Here is a 16,954-nt window from a genome sequence, read left to right as displayed (position 1 = left end):
ATTATAGCTCTGCTAAGTGCCCACCATCACTATCATTTTTGAAGATAAATACCTTCTACCATGCAGAACGGAGACAGTTGTAACGTTTGGCACTGATGGTCTCATAACTTAACTACACACTTCAATTCTTACTAAAATTGAGCCAGCGGTTCAAAAGCAGCCCTTTCTTGGAAAATGTTCCTAGCGAGATCAACGCAGGCATTGACGAGGCAGAGCAGCTGCTGCAGGACTGTTCGGGTGTCTTTCGCGTGCACGATCATGCAAAGGAGAACTGCGCACAAGCATTGCACCGCCTCCATCTTTCTGCGACACCGCTTCTCACGATTCCGATTGTATGGAACAGTTTCAGGGCAACGGGTGCGCGCGTCACAGCCGCAGCAGCGTACCGCCACTAAAGCGCAGATCTATACAGCAACGGGTGGTTTGCCGGCGGTCTGCATTCGGCGCGCGTACTTCATGCACGAAATGACGCCATATATGTTTGCTTCGCGCAGGTTCGAATCGAATCGAACTCCGAATCGAATCGAACTCCGAATCGAATCGAACTCCGAATCGAATCGAACTCGGAACCGAATCGAGCTCGGAACCGAATCGAACTCGGAACCGAATCGAACTCGGAACCGAACCGAACTCGGAACCGAACCGAACTCGGAACCGAATCGAACTCGGAACCGAACCGAACTCGGAACCGAATCGAACTCGGAACCGAATCGAACTCGGAACCGAATCGAACTCGGAACCGAATCGAACTCGGAACCGAATCGAACTCGGAACCGAATCGAACTCGGAACCGAATCGAACTCGGAACCGAATCGAACTCGGAACCGAATCGAACTCCGAACCGAATCGAACTCCGAACCGACCCGCTCGCGCGGCCGCGGCACTGTGCGCGTGATTCCCCGGCCTGTACGTATAGTCGTCCACGTCACCAGCGCCAGGCAGGGCACGTGGCGTGCGGCCGTGGGCTCAGACGATGGTCAGCTCGGCTTCCGGCGCCCCGCACTGGGCCTTGTGCTCGTTGAAGAGCTGCAACAGTGCGTCCACGTACTGCCGGTGCACGCAGTCGACCTCCTCGTCGCTGGGGTTCACGCGCTTGGGGACGTCCAGTGGTCTCCCGACTGCGGCAAAGTGCGAAGCAGAAACGTTATATGCACCCGACACGGACTGCCAGCAAACGCTGCCTTTGCGCGGCAAGGCCATCTCGCTGCAAAGTATAGTAGTCGCTTTGAAAGTTTCGTTTCATTTATTTTCTCCTTAACGGCCTGAAAGCATTTCATTAGGGGAGGCAGGTTAAAACGTTTAGCGTTCCTTGAAAATTCTGGAAAAAGAAAGAGCGAAATAGGGGAACGTTGCAGCAAAACACAAAAATACAACAAACAATAATAAATGCAAATTATTACTAAGATGTCATGGATTACACATTTAATTAAGCTCACGTCGACTAAAATAAACTGGAAGAAAATCAAACAAAAACTTATAAAGCGGAAAAGAAAGAAAGACTCGTTTCGTTCACGGGAGATGACGTGTTAGCTAGGCTGACTTCCTAGTTTATGACAATGTTTTTCTAGTTGTGCATGAAACCATGTTTTCCAGCAGGGAATTCGATAAGACTGTTGTTACATGAGGAAAGACTGCGCTATTCATTGCTAGAGTGCGGGTATCAATTCGTGTTGAATAATACGTATAACGCGAGCAAGACAGGCACAGACAGGACCTATGTCTTTCTTGGTCGCTTTACGCGTTTCTTCGTACCATGCACCAACAAAATGTCTGAAAAAGATATGAGGCGACGCGACGAAAGGGATGGCAGTTCAAGGTTTTCTACAGGCGACTTTGTTGAGCGGCGCCAATGGTTGCACGCTGGTGAAGAGCTGTGTTTAAATACGTGTGTCACTGTAGTCGCAAGCGTACAAAGAATAACTACTAGGGCCATTCAACCTGCACTTTCAGAACGACTGAAGCATCAATCATTGATCTGCTTTTCTTTAAAATTATTTTAAAACTATATTAAATAATGCTTTAATAAGACTTTACTTCCTCTTGTTGGGCACCTCCAAGTAGCACCTCTGAGAAAACACAGTTTCCAGCGCTGCCATCACCTTTGGTGAATTTGCCAGATATAACCCGTTTTCCGTGGCACTTAGATATGTTTCACAGGGTGAAAATCACGCCCTGTCAAATGCCTATTTTTCGCCTGTTCAAGATACTTGCCCACGGTAACGATGGGTCGCCGACGGGGCAACCAGCCCCAGCTATATTGGAACACTCCCCGTCCGAGGAACAGCGGCGGTGAAAAGCCCAGCCGACGCGTGAGCCACGCCTGGATGCGCCTCAGCCGCGACCCTTCTGCGTTGTCCGCCTGCGAGAACAGCTCGTTCTCGCCGAACGAGAACACTGGCACCAGCGGCGTACTGCAAAAAAAAAAAGGGGGGGGGGGGGGGGGGATCTAGCGAATGAGCGGGCAAAGCGATTTTTCCGGAAAGCCGACGGACCCAAGTTCATGCCCCGGAACAGCTTTTCCGCAACTACAAACATTCGAGAGAAAGTTGTGTGGCTTTCAGCTAGGTGTACTCGTGTTAGTCTAAGATGGTCAGCCATGATGGATGCAGGGCGTCAGGAAGGAAGAAAAAGACAGAGGTGAGTGCGCCTTCAACAAAATTTAGTCGCGAAAGGCGCCTTTGCTGTGCCCCTTTCTTCCTGGCGCCGCACACCCACCGCGATATGCTTTCCCGCAGAAGGGGTTGCGGGCCGCTCCGGGTTTTACTTAGGTGCAGCGCCGAGAGGGGATGCAGCTGTGACGCTGAGAGGGGCTCGGCCTTGGCGGCGCAGAGCTTGTTTATAGGTATAATTTTCTCAATTTCAGCACGCACTTTCCAAGCGTTGCCATTCCAAAACTCACAGCTTTATAATGACGACTGGTCTTAGCGTGTTAACACCTAAGACACTTCGAGGCAGCAGGCATTGACCTATAGAGGAGTCTTCCCCCAACCCTTGCACTGTAGGCTACAATTGCTGCTGATGATATGGGCACCTGTGGTGATAGTTGTGAATTTGATGCACCTAATCTCCAAACTACATTGATGCACTGCAGTGAAGCCACATTACCATTTACGTTTCGCGGTGAAGTTAGCCTTGCAGGCGTGGCGTTCTCCCTACCACGGAACACTTACTGCGTGAAGTCTACCAGCAGGCCTGAAGTTGCGTTGATTCATCCCCCCTATGCCCAAAGATATGTATCCGGAGTACCACCAAGAAAGGTGGACGACGAGATGTCAAAGTCTACATCAGCGCCGTCATTCCCCAGGTGGTCTATACAGACGCTGCAGAACACGATCACAAGGCAGCCATGACTGCAGTCATCACAGACGATGGGAGGTTAAGAGCAGCTGCCCCATAACAGGCGCCAATCTAGAAGTAGCAGAAGAGGAGGCCATCACCATATACAGCTACTGCTACGGCCGACGTCCGCACAATTATCAGCGATAGTATGACAGCTGTCCGCAACTTCGCCTGTGTCTCCCCAAATGAACATCGTAATACTGAAGGTGCCCCAGCACCGCAACCAAAAATCACCTTAATGTGGGCTACAGCTCACTCTGGACAGCCAGGAAATCTAGCTGCCTGTACGCTATACCTGACCACGAGAATGATCCTATATCGGGCAAGGGAAATTACTGGGCGAGGGATGACGTCTGGATCCAGGGGCAGCCCCCAAACTTACCAAGAACTTCAGAACATCGACTGTCACGGATCCTCTATCCACCCGCGCACAAGCTCTTGACCAAAACTCAAGCAAACGCGTGGCGAGGGCTAATGGCAAATACCCACCCGCACCCGCTTTTACTCTTCAGAATACACCTAGATGGATACACACCAACATGAAAATTCTGCTCACAACCAGCCACAGCACCACACTACCTTAAGGATTGTCAACACCTGCCCTTCACACACCCAACAATCACCACAACCAAACAGTGGGAGGAACTGTTGCGCAGCTCGGAAGATGCCGCTCAAGAGAGGACGGTCACCAGGGCTGCGGAGGCCGCCGCGGCGCAAGGGCTTGCGGCCGCCAGAAATTCAGCCCCTCCCTAAAATCTCTCAGAAATAAAGTTGTTACCTAGCTACCTATTTACAAATAGGCGACGCCCGATGCTCTGCTAGCCCGCTTCGGAGCAAGTACATTGTCCTCGCTACGTTCTTCGACGCAAAACCGGGGGAGCCTTTCTAACCCACCAGACAAGGAGTAGGAGAAAAGCCCTTGCGGTGTGGTAATTTAACCAGTAGCAAGCTACTATGAATCCGCATTTCTTCACACTCTTCACCGATATCAAGTCGAAATGATTTTTTAAAAACAACTCGTTAGTGCGTTCTTCGTTTTGTATTTGCTTTTTTTTTTAATATCCCAATTTTATCTATTTGAAAGGAAGTGGTCAGCAGCTTTGAAGTACTCGTGGGCACGAAAATAAAGGGCGATTTACTAAGGCTGTTGCTTTTTTCCTCACCCATAAATTATCCAATTTGGAACTCGTTTTTTCCCTTTAAGCAGACAAAGAAAAAGACATCGTCACAATTATCCTTCCCTTAACCAGGACATTAAAAAGCAAACAAGGAGATAATCAACGCCCTGATAAGGAAGGCATACAACAGGTTTCGGCATTCCGACCAGCGTGTCAGCATAAATAGTAGTGAGGCTGGGAACCCACAATGCGCTGGACGAAATAATTGCAGCCCACTTAACATAGCAGAAATGACGCCTAGCCAACAACAGCACAGGCTGAGCAGTGTTAAACAGACTCAGACTGCTAAACATAAGCATAGCGCAATACCGATAGGAAGTCCCGGGACCAAAGGGCTGAACAAAATCTTACTAGCAAAGCCCATACACCAAGGAAAATGCACCGAATACACCACGGAGGAAGAAGCGAGGCCAGAGATGAAGCCATAGAAAAACAAGGGAAGAATAACAGAGCCACACGATACACAGACGCAACAGGGCCGGTTGGAGGCATCATGACGACGCAGTCACAGATTCGGATGGCAACCTCAGAAATAGCGCATCAATCAGGTGCAGAGATCCAAACCAAGCGGAGGAGGCAGCCATTGCACTCGTAACAACGACTCAGAAAAACATGAATACAATAACGGATTCGCAAGAAAAGTTCAAGAACGACACCAGGGGCAGGATAGGGCAGGCAGCCATTAGGACCCTCACGGACATCAAGGAGGCCGAATGGCGCGAGCAAAGCTTGTGTGGACACCAGCGCATCAGTCCTTAGAGGGGAACGAAGGCGTAGACGCCGTAGCCCGCGCACTCCTACCCCAGGCAGCCCAACACACGAACGAGCACCACTACTCAAACCTGCTGACCAAATAATCAGAAATCCTACAACACTAGGCTAGGCGGAAGGGAACACGCGCGACCGGATGAAGAGCTGCACAAGGACCAAGAAATAACGCAGAAGAATGCACATACTCGAGCCCAAATTAAAAGACTTCACGCAATATACCCAGAAGGCTATTTCGAGCCACACTCGCACACTTTGGCATAGAGGCGGACCTATACCACATGTAATGGGCCTGCCAAGACGACACGAAAATAGAAAGGATAGAAGAACTGACGATTGAGCGGTGGCAGGAAGACCCGAAAGGTTAGCATGGAGCTGACCGAAAGGCAGGAGCGGCTGCAAGATCCAACGGACGCTCGGAAAAGGGGGACAGAATCCCAATTTTAGGTCCAATTAAAAATGCCTTTATCATCTGTGCCTCTTGTGCAGCCATTGAAGAAGATTTCGTTTTTCGACACGGTGGTCTCAACTCCGCTTTCTCGTCGTAGTAGGTCCGCGCAGAAACACGCGGCGAGCCAACGCACTGGGCGTTGCTGACCTATACGCGTCTGCCCAGGCGGACGCTATTGAGTGATTACTCCCTCGAAGCGGGAATCCCCCTGAGGGGAGAGGAACGAGCAGTAAAGCACGTACCCGTGCCTGAGAGCCACGCGGACGAATCCTTTGCGCTGGCTCAGGAACAGCCGGTGGGAACCCGGCCGGGCGTCCAGCGCCTCGATGGCCCCGCCCACCACCAGCACGGCGGCGTTGCCACGCGCCTCACCGCCCAGGATCCAGTCGAGGCTCTGCCGAGACGCTGAGCACATGCCTGCACATGGGAAATATTCGTCGCATACCGTCATCGAGAGGGGCTTCCCTCCCCCCGATCTCCTCTAGCTCCCAGGTAAAAAACGATCAAGAAAACATTATTCGTGCAGGGGCGCGCAATGCCAGAAGCACTTCTTACCGCCCATGAGCAGCAGCTCACGGTGCAGCGGGAAGGAGAACTGGCCACGCAGCACCAGCAGGTGCGGCCGGATGCCCGGGAAGGTGGCGCTGAAGTCGGTTCCCTCGGTGGCGAAGTTGCAGAAGGCGCCCGCGCACATGATGCCGTGTGGGTGGTAGCCCAGCAAGTAGTTGCGGTCCGCCGGAAGCTCGCACGTCTTCACCAGCCGGATGGGGAAGTAGTCCCGGAAGTACCTGCGCGCAGCCTTTCCTCTCTTTCGGCCCGTCATGTTCAATGAGCCAAATACAACGCGTGAAGGCAGTCCATATATATTGCAGGAAAAAGGTGACGTCGAAGGTACACATCTTTATTATCATTAATTTTTTTCGAAATTCTCGCAGCGGCATTTCATGCCCTTATGGTATCCTCATATACCAATTTTTAAAATTCTACTGTTTGTTTTCTTCTTCGAGATGTGCAGTAGCCGTGAAATGGCCTATAGACTATAGGGGTTTAACGTTCCAAAGGGCCGCCGTGTGAAGAGCTCCACAAATCCGACCACCTGGGGTTATGATTCTTCGGGGCTTGAGAACTTACTGCGGCTTTCTGCTGCAGAAAATGTGAAATAATCATTCGGGACCATGCAGGTCAACAAATGGCAATTTAGATGCAAAATGCGGCGGAACTTCGCGCCCGTCAATTCCCGCAGCCGCGTCCCAGATGGCCGCTATCTTGGTCTTGTTCGAAAGCCGGCGCTTTCATTATATTTTTGTGTGCAAATTCAAAGAACTGAAATGGAAAGAACTGAACTGTGAAGCAATGGTACTTTTTTATGGCTGTGTCGAACATATCATAATTTGTGAACAATAAGGTGACTTAATTATATTCTATAGCTACAGTGCTTCAAAATAGAACATTTTTATATTATGATGTACCTCAAAACCAACAAAAATAACACAGCTCCGCATGGCAGATTTTTGGCTACAGCTCCAATTCAACGGAAGCAAAAAATATTGAATAAAAGTGTCCTAACGACCCGTAGGAAATTACACATTTCGGCCTTAGTTATTTTATCATAATATGGAAGCTAATTGAGATATACTGAAACTACTTACATTTTCGAAAACAGCACTCGAATGTACGAAGCTTGAAAGTATGCCAAGCAGTTTTGCTGGTAGGGTTTACTGGGGTTTAACGTCCCGAAGCGACTCAGGCTATGGGGACGCCGTAGTGAAGGGCTCCGGAAAGTTAGACCACCTAGGGTTCTTTAGCGTGCACTGACAACTCACATTACACGGGCCTCTAGAATTTCGCCTCCATCGAAATTCGGCCGCCGCGGCCGGAATCGAGCCCACGTCCTTCGGGTCAGCAGCCGAGCGCCGTAACCACTGAGCCCCCGCGGCGGGTTTGCCAAGCAGTTTTGCGCTAGCATTTAAAATAGTGTCGTAATCGCCGATTAAAACCGCGACGATGGCCAGGCTTCTGCTTACTTCGTTGAAAAAGTGCGGGTGAACTCGCAATGACGTCACTGTGCCCGAAATTTCAGATGTACGCTGCCTTCGCCCACATGCTGCCGAGCGCCTTGCAATGCGGCCAAACAATGCATTGTGGAGTTCACCTTCGGTGGCGCTGGTTTCGCTCCTTGAAGCAACCGTTTCTTCGCTATAAACCTTGCGCCGACGTACGTGACGTCATCAATGCGACTCCTGCCCGCCGCGGTGCACTGCAGAGAAGCCTAGACACCGATCTCGCTTTATTCGGCGATAACTTCACAATTTAAAATGCTAGAACAAAAATACTTCACATGCTTTATCTTCAACTGTCGACTCTAAACTTGTCGAATTCAAAAACCTCTTCGGTTGCCCTTTAAGCATGATTATTAAACGTACTGGTATCTGCATATGGGCTTAAAATAAGGGCATGCGTACATGAGAAAACATTCACCATGAGTTGCAATGGGGAAGCGTAAGCTAGCAGCATGACGCTACTGTCAAGGCCGTACCGGGTGTCCAGCAGGAAAAGGTGAAGCCCCATGAGCGCCGTAGAAGAAATACGCATGCAGGTATTATGTTGCCGACAGTAAACTCCTAAAGCGTAAAACGCTTTCTCTCTACGGTATCTTAGTGTGCTGACCATTTTAACTGACCGTCGTTTATCGAAGTGCTTTGCTGGGGTGTTCCTAGAGCGCACTATCGGGCCTAAAAAGCTCTGCAAAACAATGCGTGATTATTGTTCGGCCATGCTAGGAGGTCTCAGTACAGTTTTTAGTGCAATTTTGTTCTCGCGTTTTGTTATGAATAACAGTATAACCTGACTTTGATATTTCTGGCACCCTTTCTAGATGCCAAGAAAGAAATCAAGAGTTGTATGTGCGACAAAGCCCCCTTGGGCGACGCAGGAGGGTGTAATCTGTAGAAAGTGTTGAAAGAGTGCAGCAGTGGGTGTAATTTATAATTAAACTTGTATTGCATGAAACCAGACAATATAAGCACTTTCTTAACAAAGAAGAAGAGATATGAAACCATTGAAATCCAGGAGGCACTCAAACAACGTTATCGTCGAACACCATTTGCGGATTAGCAGGCATGAAGCATTTCTTTGTCAGATAAAAGCACTGAGGCAGCACTGTCACACGTATCTTCTTTTTTCGACAGTATATTGAAAAGAAGATACGTGTGTCAGTGCTGCGTCAGTGTTTTTATCTGACGAAGATATGCTTCATGCCTGCTAATCTGTAAATGGTGTTCGACGATAACGTTGTTTGAGTGCCTGCTATATTTCAATGGTTTCATATCTCTTCTTCTCTGTTAAGAAAGTGCTTATATTGCCTGGTTTCAAGCAATAAACGTTCAGTTATAAGTTAGCGCCCGTCCTGTTTGTCTTCCTTTGTCCGTGTCTGTTTAGCGCTATGTGGCAAGTGAACTGTCACCAACTCGCCCAAGCTTCCATTCTGTAATTTACGGGTGCACCGTGTTAGCACCCATAAGGGAGTAAAGCTTTTCTGAGTGCAGGCACGCGCATTCTGAATTGAACGCGGCAGCAGCGTGAAGCATGACGTTGGCCTTTCAAGAAGGCAGGCTCACTTCCAGAGGGTCCAGCGGCGCGCCCACTCGTTGCGGCGGCCCCCGCGATCGCAGACGTTGCGGTCCCAGTACAGCCAGGCGGCGTACAGCAGCGGCAGCGGGTAGAGGCGCGTGTACAGCAGCACGTAGAGCAGCAGCAGTGTGCATGATGCGCCCGCCGTCAGGAACGATGCGGTGAAGTACAGCGCCGCCAGCGTCTCCAGGCGCCGGTGCAGCGGCAGCCGCAGCGGGGCCCACTCAATGCCCAGGAACCGCATGCCCATTACCAATGCTGCAGTAAAAACGAGGCCAGGCACTTAACAGAACCGCGATCTTTTATACAGTTTTGAAGCGGTAGGTAGAGGGTGGCTATATCTCCGCACCACTCCATCTCCATATGGGGCTGTCGGGCGAGCCCGATAGAGCCCAAAATTACAAACCCGTCAGTCGAGCAGTGGGAGGAGCTTCTGTCCAGCTCCGACCCGCAAGATCAGCTTGCGCTGGTTGAGCGAGCCGAGGAGGCAGCAAGAACCAATGGGATCCTGTACCTAGGAACACCACCTGCTGCTCAAGACCCCAACCCTAAACCCCGTCCCATTTTGCGGAATAAAGTTTTATACTACTACTACTGAAGCGGTAGGTTCACTACTAGAGGTCTCGGGCTGAGATCGCCGTGCGTTGCCGATGACCTTCAAGGCTCAGCCAAGGTCAGACCTTCAGTTTATAAGTTCGGAGAACCGGTGGATGGTCAGTGGTCAGACCAATGGTCAAGCAATTGGACAGGTCAAGGTCAATGTCATTTTAAGGTCAAGTCAAGGCCAAGCCGGAGATGTCAGGGTCACGTCAGGGTCAACCAAAACTTGGCCACGTGATCGTATTTAGGCTCGCCGAGGAGCCTAAACGGGCGTTTACGTGATAGGGCGTGACGTCACGCCATCTTTGACCGAGTGCATGACGGAAGGAACGCCGGCGCGCCTAGTTCGCGTGCTAGGCCGTGACGTCACGGCCTCCTAAACTGAGTACATAACGGAAGCGTTTCTTTGGTATTTTCCAGGCTAAGCCACAGTGATGCTACCGCTTTTCACGTTTTAATCAAAGCTAAGCAACCGTTAATTTTCAAAATCCGACGTGCTTTCTGAAACGTGACCTGCCTGAGAGGCCGTGCCGTGAAGCGACGACGGCTGCAGGTGCCAAAGAAACAAACCTACGTCTTCTCAAAGACAACCGACACGACGGGTATATATATATATATATATATATATATATATATATATATATATATATATATATATATATATATATATATATATATGCTCTATCGATCTCAGTGTGTCTGTGGCGCATACCTTGTCTGTAACAGGAGCGAGCTCAACGGTAAGTTAGCGGCACCGTGGCACGTCGCACCAAAGAGAGGAGAAAGTTTCAGCGTTTCACTCAATGCGTTGAACGAAACTGCGGCGGGTGAGCCCCCCGTCCTTATTCCTGTTCATGATGAAGTTAGCGCCAAAAACGAGGACCAAAGTAGAAGAGAAGACACAACACGAGCTCGTGTTGTGTCTTCTCTTCTACTTTGGTCCTCGTTTTTGGCGCTAACTTCATCATGAATAAGATTCAACTCGCCCAACTTTCAACCGTACTACTTATTCCTGTGATGATATTCGAGCGCTGCGCTTCTTAGAATTGCAAAAGAGACAGGCGCAAGTATACAGGCAGATAAACATACAGCATTTATTCAACTGGCGCAGAAAATTAAAAAAAAAAATGAACTCGCCATGTTGAATGCGCTAAAGCTAACCGTTTTAAAAATATAGAGAACGGAAAGAAAAGACTACGCCCAGAACACGGAAAGAAAAGATATATTAGGGGAGGATTTGACAGCAACTCTAGAGGGTTGCGGCTAGGGTCGGTAGTCACAGTGCATTCTTTCAACTTTCTTGAACCAAAAGATGGGGTTCAAGCGGTGGTGCAGAGTAACACTGTCACAGGAGCAGGACACAAACGTAACTGACTACGAAATACAACAGGGCGCGCCGTTTGCTTAAAGTGTTTCATAACAGCCATCGGGTTAAGACATGTCCGCTAATGCAGGACAGCACTGCTGCTGGAATGCATGCGCATTCTCCTTACGACGCTCTCGTCCCGTCGCATGTGATGAGGGCATCCGGCTGCAGAGCCCCACGACACGGGATTGAATCTCGGCCGCGGAGGTATGGGCGACATGCGCAAGACGCCGGCGTACTGTCCGACGCCAGTGCGTATTAAAGACTGAGGATGCCGGCAGAAAAATTCGCAACGACATATAATTCTATAATGTACTGGCAATGCGATAGCAAGGCAGCTGTTGATGCCTTCACCGGAAGTGATGTCGCTTCCGGTCCGGTGATGTCGTTTCCCTCCAGCCAATGGGAATTCTCGTCTTGTGACGTGACTTTCCTCCAGCCCATCGGCGAATTTTTATGACCGAGGTCGTATTTTTCCCCCTCGGGGCTCCTAACGCATTAATAATCGCAAGGACCTCCCCCCCACCTCCCGCCTCAACCTCACATGGTCGAAACTAATCTAGAGCCGCCCAGTACGACACCTATTTCTCTCTGCCTTCTTTCCTTTCCTCTGCGAAAGCTTCAGGATAGCTGCACACGAAGTTGAGAAGGTGGCCGAACGCGTCACTCATGCGGGAGAGCGGACGAGTGCTACGGCAAGTCAGGTAGCCAAAGAAGAGTGGATATATTTTTGCGCAAGTCTGCAATCCACATAGCTATTGCTGTAGCGCCTGCGGTGTGTGTCTCGATTCTTCGTGTTTTTTTGCACTACACTCCTCTGTCATAGCCAAAGAAGAAAGGGACGTCGACCGCGCTATAGAAGCGGCTGATGACTTCAATCCGCGAAAGCAGCCTGGGAGACCATGCACGCTGCCCAAGCTCGATCTGTTCGTCCCTCTAGTCCTGGATTTGTGACGCGCTCTGCGCTTTTACCAAGAGCAATGAACCAACTAGGTTCATTGCACGATTGCTCATTGCTCGAATGCACGATTGTTTCACTGTATACTTTTTCTTCACTGTATACTTTTTTTCAGTTTTTTTTTCACTGTTTTACTGTACTTTTTTTTGTATATGTATTTTTTTTTGACCTAATAATGTCATTACTTGCTTCGATGTTCGCCCCCCCCTTATGTAATACCCCGCCAGGGGTCTTTAAGGGCCATTAAATGATGATGATGATGAGAGAGAGAGAGAGAGACTCCTGAATGAAATACAGAGAATTTAGCCGGCGTTTAAAAATCGCTGGCATGCTACTCTGCGTAGGGAGGGGAATTTGGGAGATAAAGACAGAAGGAGAGGTGGAAGAGGTAAAAAAAAACGAAGATAAAATGCGGCCATGAAATGGGTACTTAGGATGCAATGGCGAGTATTGATGTGACCTATGGAATGATGGAGTGCATAGTCCGACAAATGGGCTGACGAAGTTCACTGCATGAAGAATGCATGAAGGTAACGTGCATGTGAATTTAAAGCTTATCGAGATGTCCAATGTCTTTTAAATATGTAAATAGAAAGTTCATTGCAAGTCTCTGTTGTCTAAGGCAGGCTAAGGGACCTAAAACTTTTTCCATTGTTAGGGGCACTGGGTAGAGCTTCTGCATGCAATGTTCATAGTACGCACGCTCGTTACCATACGCAGGGCACTCAAGCAAGATATGTTCCACAGTTTCTATCGAGGCACAGTTGTCACAACGCGGACTGTTCATTTGTCCAAACGGTATCGCGAGAGGATCACTGCAGCATCGCAAGTGTTCAGGTTCATGGCGGGAACAAGGTGGGGTAGCAACTGCCGATCAATGCTTCTGCTTGAAAAAGCCTACGTTGAAGGAACCTTGCGCTATTGTCTACCAGTGCTTCAAAGATTATCTACATCAAGCAATAAGACTCTCGTTGCCGCACGGAACAAGTGCCTGCGAATATGCCTTGGCCTCCCAAAGGGTTCCTCTGCATCAGGAACAGTAGCGGAGGCAGGATGTCTCCCACTAGAGGTGATTGCTGCCCAGGAAACTATGCGTACCCATCTCCGCCATGTCCTGCAAGGGAAGAAGCACTTCCTGCACCGTGTCCACCTAACTCACAGCAACTCTAGCTTTGGCCAGGCAGTGCAGCTCCTGCCCCTCCCTACTATTAATCAGCCACAGAAACTACTACCTCTGGCCTTTCCTCCATGGACACTCTCTCCTCTAAAGGGGAAGAAGTTTGTTCCAGGTGTGAATGCAAAGAGCCGCATGCCACAGGCAGCGCTTCTGCAAGCTACTCTCGCCTATACTTAACGGAGGAATATAGGCAGCACACCCATATATTCACCGATGGTTCAACTACTAAAGAAACCTCTTCTTGTGGCCTTTATGTGCCCTCAACAGGCCATGCCCTTTCTTACCGGCTGCAGCGGAGGACATCCTCTACGACAGCTGAGCTTCACGGCATTAAGGAAGCTGTTTCTTACATCCTGCGCCAAACCGCCGGCCGTTGGGTTATCCTCACCGATTCGAAAGCATCTCTGCAGATCCTGGCCAACCTGCTGAAGAAAACGAATCACCAGCCAGTTTTCCTGAACATCGGGTATCTACATCATTTAGCTATTGCCGCAGGCCACTGCATAGCATTTCAGTGGGTACCTGCTCACTGCGGCACTCAGGCTAATGAAAAAGCACATGAAGCGGCCCGTAAGGGCCATCAACTTCGGAGATACATTCGAACTTTTTTCACGAAATCTGATGCGTCCCAAATGGCTAAAAGTTTTGCTTCCGAAGAAAGGTATCGGCTTTGGAGTTTGCCGACACATCAGTACCAATTTCTTTCCTCATACGACCCACATCTTAGATCAAGACTCTCACCCAGAATTCCTCGACATCTGGAAACACTTTATCATCGACTTCGTCTGAATGCTGCATATACAAACCAACTAGGTCGGCAGTATCTGCGTATGCTTAGATGCAGCGCCCACTTAATGAGGGAAAGTTTCCACGACGTTCGGCGTCCTCTGACGCCGCAAGGTCAGCGCGTGCCGTCACTCGGCCGTTCCCTGCACTGTTGCAGAGAAGATTGGTCGCTCAAAGCAGTACTCGGAATAACAAATTTGGCCCAGACCTAACACGCAAAGCAGAACGGGCTGGCGCTGGTTTTTCTGTCTATTCGGCCTCGCGGGAGCGCACCTTTTGATCCTGGTGCCGTTGTCTCGTGAGGATCCTCGAAGCTTTTGCGATCCGTTCAAAGCGCAAGATGAGGAGTTGCTTCAACTCCGCAACTTCTCGTATAGTCGTCTCCGCTTTTCTCATTTCATCTCGCCTGGAGGAGCTGTGAAAGCATCAAGAAGAAGACGGCAGCGTCTGTTCTACGCTGTTGCGCCTCTGCCGGAGGGGATATGGCCGCAGAATATATCCAAGGTTTCAACACCTAAGAGGATACCGGAAACGAGGCAACGTAACAGCGTGCAACGAATTCTTTCGCAAAAGCACTGCCTCATCATTACGAGTCTGCTGCGCCGTGAGATGCTACAACTGATACGCCAAGGCCACCTGTGCATCGAGCGCTGCGAAGCAAGGACGAATGCACCGTGGCCGAAGGACAGTTTGGAGGCCCGTTGTCAACAGCGAAACTGAGAAGCTTGTGCCAGCCCGCGAGCGGTGCGCTCATTCGAGCTAGAAGGGAAACACTATATCCCCGTAGTCGGCTATCGTACTCCCGCTACCTAGAAGTCATCACCTTAACGTCGACGAAGCAATCGCCGCAGCCTTCGAGAGCATGTTTGCCCGCTTCGGAGTTCCTAACGTGCTAGAGTCGGATAACGAACCGCGATTATCGGCAAGAACATTCGCCGAGTTCGTCATGAAATACGGATTGCACCCCGTCACGAACAGTCCGGGATATCCTCAATCGAAAAGCGAGGCAAAGAGTATAGTGCCATGGAGGACTTGCACTACAAGTTCAGGGACCCGCACGCCATCTTGAGTGCAACGCGGATACAGCCCATCGAAATTGCTCATGGGCTGACGTCTCCAAACGACGTTCCCAGAAATGCAGGACACGCTTCTGCCAAATTGCTATGTCCTAAGGGCTAAGCAAGCTTGTGGTCTGTGGGGGTGTCCCAAAGCAACTCAGGCTATGAGGGACGCCGTAGTGAAGGGTTCCGGAAATTTCGACCACCTAGGGTTCTTTAACGTGCACTGCCATCGCGCAGTACACGGGTCTCTACAATTTCGCCTCAATCGAAATTCGACCGCTGCGGCCGGGATCGAACCCGTGTCTTTCGGGTCAACAGCCGAGCGCCATGCGGCTGCTTGTCCAAGTGACCCGGTTGAGGCCAGAAATAAAACGTCCATTAAGAGTCGCAGTTTCCGGAGAAGGAAAGATGTAGAAGATGCAAATATAATCCAGGCGAGGCAACTCCGTGCGAGTGGGCCACTGCTAACCGTCAGCTCGCGCATCTCATACCCACCGCCTCTGCGTGGACGTCGCTCCTAGGCGTACGCTCTTGGCGGACCTTATTCGGAGATAATTAAATAAGGCACTTGCGTTGCGGTTATCTTGCCGGCTGGTCGTCGCTTCCTCGCCACGTTGAGACACTTATGGACTCTGTGATCCCTGAATGGCAGGCAACATGCTTCTGAGATCAGCCGAAAAGGATCTGAAGCAATCGCAGTTGGCTCGCGAAAGCGGCCTGTGTGGCTCAGAGGGGTGATAGATCGGGCTAATTGGTGCAGGTATGCCATGTGCTGAAGCGCAGGAACGATACGGACACTGAAAGAGGCTAACACGGACGAGCGCTTCCTGACGCTTCAGAACATGACGGCCTGTGGAGGTGCTACCTGTGTTTAATTATCCGCCCATTTGGCTCATAAAAGATCTGTTTTCAATGAAATTAGTAGATTCAACAGTCGGTTAGAACACGCTAGGCACCACAGCCGACCAACTTCAATTCGCATTCAGCGTCCCGTGAAAAGTCTCGGTAGTCGGTACTTGGTCAGTTCAATGGAATACGCTGCGCAAAGTAAAACATGGGTCAGACAAGAACGGTCCAGATGTTCGCGGTTCGTGTCGCTCTGGTCTGGTCAGTGTTTCTAATAACGCTATGTATTTCACTCTTGGCCTGCTCGAACGTTCACATTTAGCAGCGCTGCAGAGAGAACTGCGCGCTAAAACACGACCCACTCCTGTAACGTGAACGGACGCCGCGCCGGTTAGACCTCCCGAGGGACAGCTTTGCCCCGAGTATGGAATTACTATACCGATACCAGTCTCGCACTGCCGCCGCGCGAGATCCGTCGCGATTACAGACATCGCTGCAGCGGAAGTTGGCTGAAGCGCGCATCAGTAATAGAAGGTGTACGCACCCAGGCAAACGCCGGTCGTGATCCGTCCTGTACGCGGCTCGTAACCGTTCCGTGTACGGCAGTCCCTGCGGGGGCGTCACGTTGCTGTGGTAGCTGCTGTGGTCGCTTATCAGCGCCCCCTTGCAGGGAATCGATAAGCGCAGCCGCTGCCCTCGCTGATGAGCGAGAGCGACTCGCACACTGGCCACAAGATAACAGGCGAGTACAAACTTGGGGCAGCGCGGTCTTCTTTGAATATAGCCGCTTCGCG

General features: G+C 50.3%; 1 protein-coding gene across 1 annotated transcript; it reads right to left on the bottom strand.

The window, feature by feature from the left end:
- Positions 1–848: 848 nt before the first annotated feature.
- On the bottom strand, positions 849–16,826 carry LOC149341159 (2-acylglycerol O-acyltransferase 2-like). Its single transcript, XM_089543063.1, has 6 exons — positions 16,705–16,826; positions 9,354–9,624; positions 6,292–6,524; positions 5,979–6,153; positions 2,212–2,411; positions 849–1,118 (listed from the first exon to the last, which is right to left on the bottom strand). Exons 2-6 carry the CDS (start codon positions 9,614–9,616, stop codon positions 967–969), a joined length of 1,023 nt encoding a protein of 340 aa, XP_089399189.1. The 5' UTR covers positions 9,617–9,624; positions 16,705–16,826; the 3' UTR covers positions 849–966.
- Positions 16,827–16,954: the final 128 nt, after the last annotated feature.

The sequence above is a fragment of the Amblyomma mixtum genome, chromosome 5 (genome assembly GCF_055824585.1).
Source record: "Amblyomma mixtum isolate Tamu chromosome 5, ASM5582458v1, whole genome shotgun sequence".
Taxonomy (NCBI): domain Eukaryota; kingdom Metazoa; phylum Arthropoda; class Arachnida; order Ixodida; family Ixodidae; genus Amblyomma; species Amblyomma mixtum.
Note: the sequence above shows the minus strand (reverse complement) of the source record. Positions and strands in the feature narration are given on the sequence as shown.